This window comes from Dendrobates tinctorius, unplaced genomic scaffold (assembly GCF_039654945.1).
Source record: "Dendrobates tinctorius isolate UK_male_01 unplaced genomic scaffold, ASM3965494v1 ptg000211l, whole genome shotgun sequence".
Taxonomy (NCBI): Eukaryota; Metazoa; Chordata; class Amphibia; order Anura; family Dendrobatidae; genus Dendrobates; species Dendrobates tinctorius.
The window spans coordinates 6,059,319-6,076,521 of NW_027361878.1; the positions used below are offsets into that span (position 1 = coordinate 6,059,319).

The window sequence follows — 17,203 nt, forward strand, 5'->3', positions numbered from 1 at the left end:
TGTTATTGTGACCAGTTAAGCAAGTTGAAGATGGAATGATCTCTATAAGGGCTAAAGTTAAAGATGACACATTTTCTCTGTATTTTAGGCCAAAAAATATATATATTGTCATTTTTTACATTTTAAAAATTACAATAAGGAAAATAGGCCAATGCAAAAGTTTGGGCACCCTGCATAGTTAGTACCTAGTAGCACTCCCTTTAAAAAATATCACAGCTTGTAAATGCTTTTAGTAGCCAGCCAAGAGTCTTTCAATTCTTGTTTGATGGATTTTCAGCCATTCTCCCTTGGAAAATTTTTCCATTTCTGTGAGATTCCTGGGTCGTCTTGCATGCACTGCTATTTTGAGGGCTAGCCACAGATTTTCAATGATGATCGAATCGGGGGACTGTGAAGGCCATTGAAAAACCTCTAGCTATCGCCTTTTGAGGTAGTCTATTGTGGATTTTGACGTGTGTGATCATTATCCATTTGTAGAAGCCATCCTGTTTTCAAATTCAGCTTTTTTTACACATGGTGTTATGTTTGCATCAAGAATTTGTTGAAATTTATTTGAATCCATTCTTCCCTCTACCTGTGAAATGTTCCCTGTGCCATTGTCTGCAACACAACACCAAAGCATGATTGATCCATCCCCATGCTTAATGGTTGGAGAGATGTTCTTTTCCTGAAATTCTATGCAATTTTTTCTCTGCACATACCTTTGATCATTGCGACCAAAGAGTTTTATTTTAACTTCAACGACTCATAGGACTTGTTTCTAAAATGCATTGGGCTTGTTTAGATGTTCTTTTGCATACCTCTGATGCTGAATTTTATGGTGAGGGTGCAGGAGAGGTTTTCTTCTGATGACTCTTCCATGAAGGCCATATTTGATAAGGTGTCTCTGAACAGTAGAACAATTACCACAACTCCAGAATCTGCTAAATCTTTCTAAAGGTCTTTTGCAGTCAAGTGGGAATTCTGATATGCCTTTCTAGCAATCCTACAAGCAGCTCTCTCTGAAATTTTGCTTGGCCTTCCAGACCTTATCTTGACCTCCACTGTTCCTGTAAACTGCTATTTTTGAATTACATATTGAACTGAGGAAAGGACAACTTGAAAACGCTTTGCTATCTTCTTATAGCCTTCTCCTGCTTTGTGGGCCTCCACCATTTTCATTTTCAGAGTGCTAGGCAGCTGCTTAAAAGAACCCATGGTGGCTGTTTTTTCGCACAAGGTTGGAGGAGGCTATGTGTTTCTAAACCTGTGGAATCTGCATCAGCTGGCCTTTCCTAACATTGAGGGTGAACAAGCTATAACCCTTACAGGCTAATTAAGGTATGAAACCTTGGTCAAAGTTACCTGAGCACACAAATCTCCAAAGGTGCCCAAACTTTAGCGTCGGACCATTTTTCTTTTTGTAATTTTTAAAATGTGAAAAAATTATAATGTGTATTACTTTTTAGCCTAAAATACAAAACAAATGTGTCATCTTTAACTTTAGGCCTTTTAGGGATCATTTTATCTTCAACTTGCTTAACTGTTCACAATAACAGTAATTTTGACCAGGGGTGCCTAAACTTTTGCATGCCAATGGTATATTTATACACTGTATAGTGACAACTGGGGGTGTCCCGATGGGCCCCAATATAGGAGTGGGTACCCCACTCCCTATATTGGCAGAAGTTGTCACAATACATTTGCCTCACTATGCACAGACAATGACAGCATCTAATCATGCATTTAAAAAATGACCCTGTTAATTATTACATAGAAGCACACATCAATTTGCGAATGATTTATAATGGAGGGTGGTCGCAGAGTCAATGTTACTGTGTACATCTGATTAATATTGTTAGACATAAAGAACACAGCTGACAAAATTTTAATAATTGTAAAAAGGATCTTTTCTTACAGCAACACCGGAGAGATCAACTAAAAGAGAGACAACTTCTACACAAAAAAGCAGTACAACTATTACTATTGCACATTCTTACACATCTACACCTAAATTGGAAACATCCTCTACAACAACACATATACCTTCTACATCTTCAACAAACACAAATTACTCACCATCATCAAAACCTATCCCTTTAACCAGTACCACTGTTACTACCCTCTCAACTTTCACATCTCCTACAACTAAAACTCCCAGCACACCTACTACTGTTACCACTCACACTCCAACATCCTCAACAACAGCAACTTCAACAACCACTACTCATTCACCATCAACACCTACTACTTTAAGCACTACCACAGTTACTACTCACTCTCCATCCACATCCCCTACAACTAAAACTCCGATTACAACTAATACCGTTACCTCTCACACCCCAACAACTTCAACAACACCATCAACACCTACTCCTTTAATCAGTACCACTGTTACTACCCACTCAACTTCCACATCTGCTACAACTAAAACTCTGAGTACAACTAGTACTGTTACCACTCACAGCCCAACAACCTCAAAAAACACTACTCACCCAATGTCAACACCTACGCCTTTAACCAGTACCACAGTTAATACCCACTCAACTTCCACATCTCCTAAACCTGAAACTCCCAAGACAACTAGTACTGTTACCACTCACACCCCAACAACAACTTCAACAACTACTACTCTTTCACCATCAACACCTACGCCTTTAACCAGTACCACAGTAACTACTCACTCATCTTCCACATATCCTACAACTAAAACGCCAGTTACAACTACAGTTACTACTCACACCCCAACATCTCCAACAGCCACTACTCACTCACCATCAACACCTACTCCTTTAACCAGTACCACTGTTACAACCCATTCAACTTCCACATCTGCTACAACTAAAACTCCGAGTACAATTAATACTGTTACCACTCACAGCCCAACAACCTCAAAAAACACTACTCACCCAATGTCAACACCTACGCCTTTAACCAGTATCACAGTTACTACCCACTCAACTTCCACATCTCCTAAACCTGAAACGCCCAGTACAACTAGTACTATTACCACTCACACCCCAACAACAACTTCAACAACTACTACTCTTTCACCATCAACACATACTCCTTTAACCAGTACCACAGTTACTACTCATTCCACTTCCACATCTTCTACAACTGAAACTCCCAGTACAACTAGTACTGTTACCACTCACACCCCAACAACTACAACAACTACTACTCACCCACCATCAACACCTACGCCTTTAAGCAGTACCACTGTTACTATCCACTCAACGTCCACATATCCTACAACTAAAACTCCCAGCACAACTAGTACAGTTAGCACTCACACCCCAACAACAACCACTACTCATTCACCGTCAACACCTACTCCTTTAAGCAGTACCACAGTTACTACACACTCACATTCCACATCTACAACTAAAACCCCCAGTACAACTAGTACTAATACCAATCACACCCCAACAACAACTTCAACAACTACTACTCATTCACCATCAACACCTACGCCTTTTACCAGTACCACTGTTACTACCCACTCAACGTCCACATCTCCTGCAACTAAAACTCCCAGCACAACTAGTACAGTTAGCACTCACACCCCAACAACAACCACTACTCATTCACCGTCAACACCTACTCCTTTAACCAGTACCACTGTTACTACCCACTCAACGTCCACATCTCCTACAACTAAAACACCAGTTACAACTACAGTTACTACTCACACCCCAACTAAAACTCCCAGTACAACTAGTAAAGCTACCACTCATACCCCAACAACCACTACACTTACTCCTTTAACCAGTACCACAGTTACTTCTCATTCCACTTCCACATCTCCTACAACTGAAACTCCCAGTACAACTAGTACAGTTACCACTCACACCCCAACAACAATCACTACACATTCACCATCAACACCTACTCCTTTAAGCATTACCACAGTTACTACTCACTCACCTTACACATCTCCTACAATTAAAATGCCAGTTACAACTACAGTTACTACTCACACCCCAACATCTCCAACAGCCACTACTCACTCACCATCAACACCTACTCCTTTAACCAGTACCACTGTTACAACCCATTCAACTTCCACATCTGCTACAACTAATACTCCGAGTACAACTAATACTGTTATCACTCAGAGCCCAACAACCTCAAAAACCACTATTCACCCAATGTCAACACCTACGCCTTTAACCAATATCACAGTTAGTACCCACTCAACTTCCACATCTCCTAAACCTGAAACGCCCAGTACAACTAGTACTGTTACCACTCACACCCCAACAACAACTTCAACAACTACTCTTTCACCATCAACACATACTCCTTTAACCAGTACCACAGTTACTACTCATTCCACTTCCACATCTTCTACAACTGAAACTCCAAGTACAACTAGTACTGTTACCACTCACACCCCAACAACTACTACTCACCCACCATCAACACCTACGCCTTTAAGCAGTACCACTGTTACTACCCACTCAACGTCCACATCTCCTATAACCAAAACTCCCAGCACAACTAGTACAGTTAGCACTCACACCCCAACAACAACCACTACTCATTCACCGTCAACACCTACTCTTTTAAGCAGTACCACAGTTACTACACACTCACCTTCCACATCTACAACTAAAACCCCCAGTACAACTAGTACTAATACGAATCACACCCCAACAACAACTTCAACAACTACTACTCATTCACCATCAACACCTACGCCTTTAACCAGTACCACTGTTACTACCCACTCAACGTCCACATCTCCTACAACTAAAACTCCCACTTCAACTAGTACAGTTACCACTCACACCCCAATAACAATCACTACTCATTCACAATCAACACCTACACCTTTAACCAGTACCATAGTTACTACTCATTCCACTTCCACATCTCCTACAACTGAAACTCCCAGTACAACTAGTACTGTTACCACTCAAACCCCAACAACCACTACTCGTTCACCATCAACACCTACTCCTTTAACTAGTGCCACTGTTACTACCCACTCAATGTCCACATCTCATACAACTAAAACTTCCAGTACAACTAGTACAGTTACCACTCACACCCAAACAACAATCACTCATTCGCCATCAACACCTACTCCTTTAAGCATTACCACAGTTACTACTCACTCACCTTCCACATCTTCTACAACTAAAACCCCCAGTACAACTAGTACTATTACCACTCACACCCCAACAACAACTTCAACAACTACTACTCTTTCACCATCAACACCTACTCCTTTAACCAGTACCACAGTTACTACTCATTCCACTTCCACATCTCCTGCAACTGAAACTCCCGGTACAACTAGTACAGTTACTACTCACACCCCAACAACAACCACTACTCATTCACCATCAACACCTACTCCTTTAAGCATTACCACAGATACTACTCACTCACCTTTCACATCTACAACTAAAACCCCCAGTACAACTAGCACAGTTACAACTCACACCCCAACAACTTCAACAACCACTACTCACTCACCATCAACAACTACTCCTTTAACCAGTACCACTGTTACTACTCACTCAACGTCCACATCTCCTAAAACTAAAACTCCCAGTACAACTAGTACAGCTACCACTCGCATCCCAACAACAACCACTACTCATTCACCATCAACACATACTCCTTTAACTAGTAACACTGTTACTACTCACTCACCTTCCACATCTCCTACAACTAAAACCCCCAGCACAACTAGCACAGTTACCACTCACACCCCAGCAACATCAACAACCGCTGCTCATTCACCATCAACACCTACTCCTTTAACCAGTACCACTGTTACAACCCACTCAACGTCAACATCTCCTACAACTAAAACCCCCAGTACAACTAGTACTATAACCACTCACACCCCAAAAACTTCAACAACTACTACTCTTTCACCATCAACACCTACTCCTTTAATCAGTACCACAGTTACTACTCATTCCACTTCCACATCCTCTACAACTGAATCTCCCAGTACAACTAGTGCTGTTACCACTCACACCTCAACAACAACCACTACTCATTCACCAGCAACACCTACTCCTTTAACCAGTACCACTGTTACTACCCACTCATTGTCCACATCTCCTACAACTAAAACAACTAGTACTTTTACCACTCGCAGCCCAACAACAATTTCTACAACCACTACTCATTCCCAATCAACACCTACTCGTCTAAGCAGTACTACAGTTACTACTCAGTCATCTTCCACATCTCCTACAACTAATACACCCAGTACAACTAGAACTTTTACCACTCACACCCCAACAACCACTACCCACTCACCATCAACACCTACTCCTTTAACCAGTACCACTGTTACTACCCACTCAACCTCCACATCTGCTACATCTAAAACCCCCAGTTCAATAAGTACTGTTACCACTCACAGCCCAACAACTTCAAAAAACACTACTCACCCACCATCAACACCTACGGCTTTAACCAGTACCACAGTTACTACCCACTCAACTTCCACATCCTCTACAACTAAAACCCCGATTACAACTAGTACTGTTACCTCTCATACTCCAACAACTTCAACAACCACTACTCACTCACCATCAACACCTACTACTTTGACCAGCAGAACTGTTACTACTCAATCAACGTCCACATCTCCTACAACTGAAACTCCTAACACAACTAGTATAGTTTCCACTCACACCCCAACAACAACCACTACCCATTCACCATCAACACCTACTCCTTTAAGCATTACCACAGTTACTACTTACTCACCTTCCACACCTCCTACAACTAAAACCCCCAGCACAACTAGTACAGTTACCACTCACACCCCAACAACAATCACTACTCATTCACCATCAACACCTACTCCTTTAACAAGTACCACTCTTACCACCCACTCAACGTCCACATCCCCTACAACTAAATCTCCCAGTACAACTAGTACTGTTACCACTCACAGCCCAACAACAATTTCTACAACCACTACTCATTCACCATCAACACCTACTAGTTTAAGCAGTACTACAGTTACTACTCACTCATCTTCCACATCTCCTACAACTAAAACCCCCAGCACAACTAGCACAGTTACCACTCACACCCCAACAACAACTTCAACAACTACTACTCTTTCACCATCAACATTTACTCCTTTATCCAGTACCACAGTTACTACTCATTCCACTTCCACATCTCCTACAACTGAAACTCCCAATACAACTAGTACAGTTACCACTCACACCCCATCAACAAGCACTACTCATTCATCATCAACATCTACTCCTTTAACCAGTACCACAGTTGCTATCCACTCAACGTCCACATCTCCTACAACTAAAACGCTAGTTACAACTACAGTTACTACTCACACCCCACCAACTTCAACAACCACTACTCATTCACCATCATCACCTACTCCTTTAACCAGTACTACTGTTACTACCCACTCAACGTCCACATCACCTACAACTAAAACTCCTAGTACAATTAGTACTGTTACCACTCACACACCAACAACAACCACTACTCATTCACCAAAAACACCTACTCCTTTAACCAGTACCACTGTTACTACCCACCCAACGTCCACATCTCCTACAATTAAAACCCCCAGTACAACTAGTACTATTACCACTCACACCCCAACAACAACCACTACTCATTCAACATCCACACCTACTCTTTTAACCAGAACCACTGTTACTACCCACTCAACGTCCACATCTCCTACAACTAAAACGCCAGTTACAACTACAGTTACTACTCACACCCCAACTAAAACTCCCAGTACAACTAGTACAGCTACCACTCATACCCCAACAACCACTACACCTACTCCTTTAACCAGTACCACAGTTACTACTCATTCCACTTCCACATCTCCTACAACTGAAACTCCCAGTACAACTAGTACTGTTAGCACTCACACCCCAACAACAACCACTACTCATACACCATCAACACCTACTCCTTTAACCAGTACCACTGTTACTACCCACTCAATGTCCACATCTCCTACAACTAAAATGCCGCTTACAACTACAGTTACTACTCACACCCCAACAACTTCAACAACCACTACTCATTCACCATCAACACCTACTTCTTTAACCAGTACCACTGTTACTACCCACTCAACATCCACATCTCCTACAACTAAAACTCCCAGTACAACTAGTACAGCTACCACTCACATCCCAACAACCACTACTCATTCACCATCAACACCTACTCCTTTAACTAGTACCACTGTTACTACTCACTCACCTTCCACATCTCCTACAACTAAAACCCCCAGTACAACTACTACTATTACCACTCACATCCTAACAATGCCAGTTACAACTACAGTTACTACTCACACCCCAACAACTTCAACAACCACTACCCACTCACCATCAACACCTACTCCATTAACCAGTACCACTGTTTCTACCCACTCAACATCCACATCTCCTACAACTAAAACTCCTAGTACAATTAGTACTGTTACCACTCACACACCTACAACAACCACTACCCATTCACCATCAACACCTACTCCATTAACCAGTACCACAGTTACTACTCACTCACCTTCCACATCTCCTAAAACTAAAACCCCCAGCACAACTAATACAGTTACCACTCACACCCCAACAACAACTTCAACAACTACTACTCTTTCACCATCAACACCTATTCCTTTAACCAGTACCACAGTTACTACTCATTCCACTTCCACATCTCCTACAACTGGAACTCCCAGTACAACTAGTACTGTTACCACTCACACCCCAACAACAACCACTACTCATTCACTCTCAACACCTACTCCTTTAACCAGTACCACTGTTACTACCCACTCAACGTCCACATCTCCTGCAACTAAAACGCCAGTTACAACTACAGTTACTACTCACACCCCAACAAATTCAACAACTACTCATTCACCATCAACACCTACTCCTTTAACCAGTGCCACAGTTACTACTCACTCTCCTTCCACATCTCCTACAACTAAAACTCCCAGTACTACTAGCACAGTTACCACTCACACCCCAACAACTTCAACAATCACTACCCACTCACCATCAACACCTACTCCTTTAAACAGTACCACTGTTACTACCCACTCAACTTCCACATCCCCTACAACTAAAACTCTCAGTACACCTAGTACAGCTACCACTCACACCCCAACAACAATTTCTACAACCACTACTCATTCCCCATCAACACCTACTAGTTTAAGCAGTACTACAGTTAGTACTCACTCATCTTCCACATCTCCTACAACTAAAACCCCCAGCACAACTAGTACAGTTACCAGTCGCACCCCAACAACAACCATTACTCATTCACAATCAACACCTACTCCTTTAACCAGTACCACTGTTACTACTCACTCACCCTCCACATCTCCTACAACTAAAACGCCAGTTTCAACTACAGTTACTACTCACACCCCAACAACCACTACTCATTCACCATCAACACCTACTCCTTTAAAAAGTACCACTGTTACTACCCACTCAACTTCCACATCCCCTACAACTAAAACTCCCAGTTCAACTAGTACTGTTACCACTCACACCCCAACAACAATCACTACTCATTCACCATCAACACCTACTCCTTTAAGCATTACCACTGTTTCTACCCACTCAACGTCCACATCTCCTACAACTAAAATGCCAGTTTCAACTACAGTTACTACTCACACCCCAACAACCACTACTCATTCACCATCAACACCTACTCCTTTAAAAAGTACCACTGTTACTACCCACTCAACTTCCACATCCCCTACAACTAAAACTCCCAGTTCAACTAGTACTGTTACCACTCACACCCCAACAACAATCACTACTCATTCACCATCAACACCTACTCCTTTAAGCATTACCACTGTTACTACCCACTCAACGTCCACATCTCCTACAACTAAAATGCCAGTTTCAACTACAGTTACTACTCACACCCCAACAACCACTACTCATTCACCATCAACACCTACTCCTTTAAAAAGTACCACTGTTACTACCCACTCAACTTCCACATCCCCTACAACTAAAACTCCCAGTTCAACTAGTACTGTTACCACTCACACCCCAACAACAATCACTACTCATTCACCATCAACACCTACTCCTTTAAGCATTACCACTGTTACTACCCACTCAACGTCCACATCTCCTACAACTAAAACTCCCAGTACAACTAGCACAGTTACCACTCACACCCCAACAACAATCACTACTCATTCACCATCAACACCTACTCCTTCAAAAAGTACCACTGTTACTACCCACTCAACTTCCACATCTGCTTCAACTAAAACTCCCACTTCAACTAGCACTGTTACCACTTTCACCCCAACAACAACCACTATTCATTCACCAACACCTACTCCTTTAACCAGTACCACAGTTACTACTCACTCTCCTTCCACATCTCCTACAACTAAAACTCCCAGTACAACTAGCACAGTTACCACTCACACCCCAACAACTTCAACAATCACTAACCACTCACCATCAACACCTACTCCTTTAACCAGTACCACTGTTACTACCCACTCAACTTCCACATCCCCTTTAACTAAAACTCTCAGAACAACTAGTACAGCTACGACTCACACCCCAACAACAACCACTACTCATTCACCATCAACACCTACTCCTTCAAAAAGTACCACTGTTACTACCCACTCATTGTCCACATCTCCTACAACTAAAACTCCCAGTACAACTAGTACTGTTACCACTCACAGCCCAACAACAATTTCTACAACCACTACTCATTCCCCATCAACACCTACTAGTTTAAGCAGTACTACAGTTACTACTCACTCATCTTCCACATCTCCTACAACTAAAACCCCCAGCACAACTAGTACAGTTACCACTCGCACCCCAACAACAATCACTACTCACTCACCATCAACACCTACTCCTTTAAGCATTACCACTGTTACTACCCACTCAACGTCCACATCTCCTACAACTATAACCCCCAGTACAACTAGTACTATTACCACTCACACCCCAACAACAACTTCAACAACTACTACTCTTTCACCATCAACACCTACTCCTTTAACCAGTACCACAGTTACTACTAACTCAACTTCTATGTCTCCTACAACTAAAACCCCCAGCACAACTAGTACAGTTACCACTCACACCCCAACAACAATCACTACTCATTCACCATCAACACCTACTCCTTTAAGCATTACCACTGTTACTATCCACTCAAAGTCCACATATCCTACAACTATAACCCCCAGTACAACTAGTACTATTACCACTCACACCCCAACAACTTCAACAATCACTACCCACTCACCATCAACACCTACTCCTTTAAGTATTACCACTGTTACTACCCACTCAACGTCCACATCTCCTACAACTAAAACGCCAGTTACAACTACAGTTACTACTCACACCCCAACAACTTCAACAACTACTACTCTTTCACCATCAACACCTACTCCTTTAACCAGTACTACAGTTACTACTCATTCCACTTCCACATCTCCTACAACTGAAACTCCCAGCACAACCAGTACTGTTACCACTCACACCCCAACAACCACTACTCATTCACCATCAACACCTACTCCTTTAACCAGTACCACTGTTTCTACCCACTCAACGTCCACATCTGCTACAACTAAAACTCCAAGTTCAACTAGTACTGCTACCACTCACACCCCAACAACAACCACTATTCATTCACCATCAACACCTACTCCTTTAACCAGTACCACAGTTACTACTCACTCACTCTCCACATCTCCTACAACTAAAACCCCCAGCACAACTAGTACAGTTACCACTCACACTCCAACAACAATCACTACTCATTCACCATCAACACCTACTCCTTTAAAAAGTACCACTGTTACTACCCACTCAACTTCCACATCCTCTACAACTAAAACTCTCAGTACAACTAGTACAGCTACCACTCACACCCCAACAACAACCACTACTCATTCACCATCAACACCTACTCCTTTAACCAGTACCACAGTTACTACCCACTCAACTTCCACATCTGCTACAACTAAAACTCCCAGTTCAACTAGCACAGTTACCACTCACACCCCAACAACAATCACTACTCATTCACAATCAACACCTACTCCTTTAACCAGTACCACAGTTACTACTCACTTTCCTTCCACATCTCCTACAACTAAAACTCCCAGTACAACTAGCACAGTTACCACTCACACCCCAACAACTTCAACAATCACTACCCACTCACCATCAACACCTACTCCTTTAACCAGTACCACTGTTACTACCCACTCAACTTCCACATCCCCTTTAACTAAAACTCTCAGAACAACTAGTACAGCTACGACTCACACCCCAACAACAACCACTACTCATTCACCATCAACACCTACTCCTTTAAAAAGTACTACTGTTACTACCCACTCATTGTCCACATCTCCTACAACTAAAACTCCCAGTACAACTAGTACTGTTACCACTCACAGCCCAACAACAATTTCTACAACCACTACTCATTCCCCATCAACACCTACTAGTTTAAGCAGTACTACAGTTACTACTCACTCATCTTCCACATCTCCTACAACTAAAACCCCCAGCACAACTAATACAGTTACCACTCGCACCCCAACAACAATCACTACTCACTCACCATCAACACCTACTCCTTTAGGCATTACCACTGTTACTACCCACTCAACGTCCACATCTCCTATAATTATAACCCCCCGTACAACTAGTACTATTACCACTCACACCCCAACAACAACTTCAACAACTACTACTCTTTCACCATCAACACCTACTCCTTTAACCAGTACCACAGTTACTACTAACTCAACTTCCATGTCTCCTACAACTAAAACCCCCAGCACAACTAGTACAGTTACCACTCACACCCCAACAACAATCACTACTCATTCACCATCAACACCTACTCCTTTAAGCATTACCACTGTTACTACCCACTCAAAGTCCACATATCCTACAACTATAACCCCCAGTACAACTAGTACTATTACCACTCACACCCCAACAACTTCAACAATCACTACCCACCCACCATCAACACCTACTCCTTTACCCAGTACCACTGTTACTACCCACTCAACTTCAACATCCCCTACAACTAAAACTCTCAGTACAACTAGTACAGCTACCACTCACACCCCATCAACAACGACTACTCATTCACAATCAACACCTACTCCTTTAACCAGTACCACTGTTTCTACCCACTCAACTTCCACATCTGCTACAACTAAAACTCCCAGTTCAACTAGTACTGTTACTACTTTCACCCCAACAACAACCACTATTCATTCACCATCAACACCTACTCCTTTAAGCAATACCACTGTTACTACCCACTCAACGTCCACATCTCCTACAACTAAAACTCCTAGTACAATTAGTACTGTTACCACTCACACACAAACAACAACCACTACTCATTCACCATCCACACCTACTCCTTTAACCAGAACCACTGTTACTACCCACTCAACGTCCACATCTCCTACAACTAAAACGCCAGTTACAACTACAGTTACTACTCACACCCCAACAACTTCAACAAATACTACTCTTTCACCATCAACACCTACTCCTTTAACCAGTACTACAGTTACTACTCATTCCACTTCCACATCTCCTACAACTGAAACTCCCAGTACAACCAGTACTGTTACCACTCACACAACAACAACCACTACTCATTCACCATCAACACCTACTCCTTTAACCAGTACAACTATTACTACCCACTCAACGTCCACATCTCCTACAACTAAAACGCCAGTTACAACTACAGTTACTACTCACACCCCAACAACTTCAACAACCACTACTCATTCACCATCAACACCTACTCCTTTAACCAGTACCACTGTTACTACCCACTCAACTTCCACATCCTCTACAAATAAAACTCTCAGTACAACTAATACAGCTACCACTCACACCCCAACAACAACCACTACTCATTCACCATCAACACCTACTCCTTTAACCAGTACCACTGTTTCTACCCACTCAACGTCCACATCTGCTACAACTAAAACTCCCAGTTCAACTAGTACTGTTACCACTCACACCCCAACAACAACCACTATTCATTCACCATCAACACCTACTCCTTTAACCGGTACCAATGTGACTACCCACGCAACGTCCACATCTCCTACAACTAAAACCCCCAGTACAACTAGTACTATTACCACTCACACCCCAACAACAACCACTACTCATTCACCATCCACACCTACTCCTTTAACCAGTAGCACTGTTACTACCCACTCAACTTCCACATCTCCTACAACTAAAACGCCAGTTACAACTACAGTTACTACTCACACCCCAACAACTTCAACAACTACTACTCTTTCACCATCAACACCTACTCCTTTAACCAGTACCACAGTTACTACTCATTCACCTTCCACATCTCCTACAACTAAAACCCCCAGTACAACTAGTACAGTTACCACTCACACCCCAACAACTTCAACAATCACTACCCACTCACCATCAACACCTACTCCTTTAACCATTACCACTGTTACTACCCACTCAACTTCCACATCTGCTACAATTCAAACTCCCAGTTCAACTAGTACTGTTACCACTCACAGCCCAACTACTTCAAAAACCACTATTCACCCACCGTCAACACCTACGCCTTTAACCAGTACCACAGTTACTACCTTCTCACCTTCCACATCCTCTACAACTAAAACCCCGATTACAACTAGTACTGTTACCTCTCACAGTTCAACAACCACTACTCACTCATCATCAACAGTTACTCCTTTAACCAGTACCACTGTTACTACCCACTCAACGTCCACATCTCATACAACTAAACCTCCTAGTACAACTAGTACTATTACCACTCACACCCCAACGACAACCACTGCTCATTCACCAACACCTACTCCTTTAAGCAGTACCACAGTTACTACTCACTCACCTTCCACATCTCCTACAACTAAAACCCCCAGTACAACTAGTACTATTACCACTCACACCCCAACAACTTCAACAACTACTACTCACTCACCATCAACACATACTCCTTTAACCAGTACCACAGTTACTACCCACTCAACTTCCCCATATCCTACAACTAAAACGTCTGTTACAACTACAGTTACTACTCACACCCCAACAACATCAACATCCACTACTCATCCACCATCAACACCTACTCCTTCAACCTCTACCACTGTATCTACCCACTCAACTTCCACATCTCCTACACCTAAAACCCTGAAAACTACTAGTACAGTTACCACTCACTCAACAACAACATCAACAACCACTACACACACGCCTTCTACATCCTTAATAACCACTTCACCTACTAGTACTCCCACAAAACCAACACTTACTTCCACAAGCATTACTTCTCCAAATACATCATCAACAATTTCTGTAACCTCCTCAGCCTCTCCATACTCATCTTCTCACAGTAGTACTCCAGAAACACCTCATATTAATACACCATCACCAACATCATCTTCTCCACCGGTTTCTCTTCACCAGAATTTCTCATCTACAACTGTTCATTTAAGTGAGTTTTTTTTTAATACCTATTATGTTATCTCTTTAATTTTAGCTTAACTGTATAATATATAAAAAATCTTCAGAAATTATAGTTACCCTGTAAAGAGTAATTGGGTTTTATTTTTCTTTTCCATGTATCAATAGTGCACATGAAAATAAGAAACTTTGCAAGATTTCATGTTAGCGAAATGTGCTTCTTTCACCTCCTGGACTGATCTTTCACTGTCTGTTTCCATCTAAAATCTGTATTCAGTGATGTTATATGTTCCCATTATTGAAAAAGGAGATGAATGCTGGTACTTTTAAAATTCTATGGAGAGGGGAAAAAGGTAGGAGACAGAGTCAAATGCGGAAATTCTGTTGCAAGTTCTCCTGAAATGTCAGTTACAGTTCTCCATAGAACTTTATGAACACCAACTGTCATTTATTTCAGTAATGGTGAAATCTGTATTCATCGAGGACAGATTTCACCTGTTAATTGGTAATTTTGAGAATGAATGATCAGTCAAGGAAAAGAAAGTAGATTTTGTATCATATTAAATAGCAATAATATGTTTTTTTTTCTTAAATTGCATGTCGTTTGGGCACTATGTGATTGTTTCAATTGATTTATGTTGGTAATATTTGGTCTGAAATTAGCAGAAAATAAGTCATTTTCCAAGTGACTCAGACTCAGCCATGTAATATCTAATTTCCAGAAGAAATGCGTCACCGCCTGCAACATCCCTCTGTGACATCAGCTGATTGTCAGCTGGTGCTCATCTTAAGGTACTGTCACACTTAGCGATGCACCAGCGATCCCGATCAGCGATATGACGCGGTTGGGATCGCTGGTACATCGCTAAGTGGTCGCTAGTGAGCTGCCACACAGGCAGATCTCACCAGCGACATAACAGGGGTCGGGGGTCGTTACTTACCTGTCAGACGAGGCGATCCTGACGTCCTCCCGCCCGCGTCCACGTGTCGCTCGTCTCCACAGCAGGAAGCTGACGATGAGAAACAGTCCAGGACGTTCTCGCGCGATCAGCGATAACCAGCGGGGGAGCGGTCGGAGGTAAGTATCAGACATAGCGATATCGCTAGCAATATCGCTATAACGTCGCAAAAACCAGTGACGTTATAGCGATATTGCTAGCGATATCGCTTAGTGTGACATGCCCTTTAGAGGGTTATTTGCTAAGTAGGATGGTAAGTCAAAAAAAATTATTTCCAACACCACTGGCACAATTTGTTTTTGGGTTTATTTTTTCCAGAATGTCTGCTTAAAATTTCTCGACATGTTGCAAAATATTTTGCACAACTCGAAGTTGCACAAAAATTTTGCAACTTTCTGCATTTTCACAAAAATCCCGGTTAGTTATGGCAACTTTTAGAAAAGAGGTTTGGAGCTCAGGCTGTACAATGCATGCCCTAGATATTCAATGTCGCAAAAGTAGCTTAAATGGGTTGTCCATTACTTGGATAACCCCTTCTCATTCCTCATGTTAGGCCCTGTTAAAATAAGATCACCTATACTCGCCACCGGTGCCGACTCCTTTCCCGTTGTGGCAGCATTTGCATTCCCAGGGCTTACATGAGGTTGTGATGTCATGTGAGCCCTGCACCCAGTCAGCACCGGTGTCACAATTCGAACATCAAGAAGAAGTCCGAGAGCAGCCGTACCC

General features: G+C 42.3%; 1 protein-coding gene across 1 annotated transcript in view; it reads left to right on the forward strand.

Moving 5' to 3' along the window:
* LOC141058135 (uncharacterized) overlaps positions 1-17,203 on the forward strand; it is an 80,336-nt gene that overhangs the window by 50,407 nt on the left and 12,726 nt on the right. The window contains exon 33 of the mRNA XM_073554292.1: positions 1,900-15,546. Within this exon, the coding sequence (XP_073410393.1) occupies positions 1,900-15,546 (13,647 nt within the window). The remainder of the gene's footprint in view (positions 1-1,899; positions 15,547-17,203) is intronic.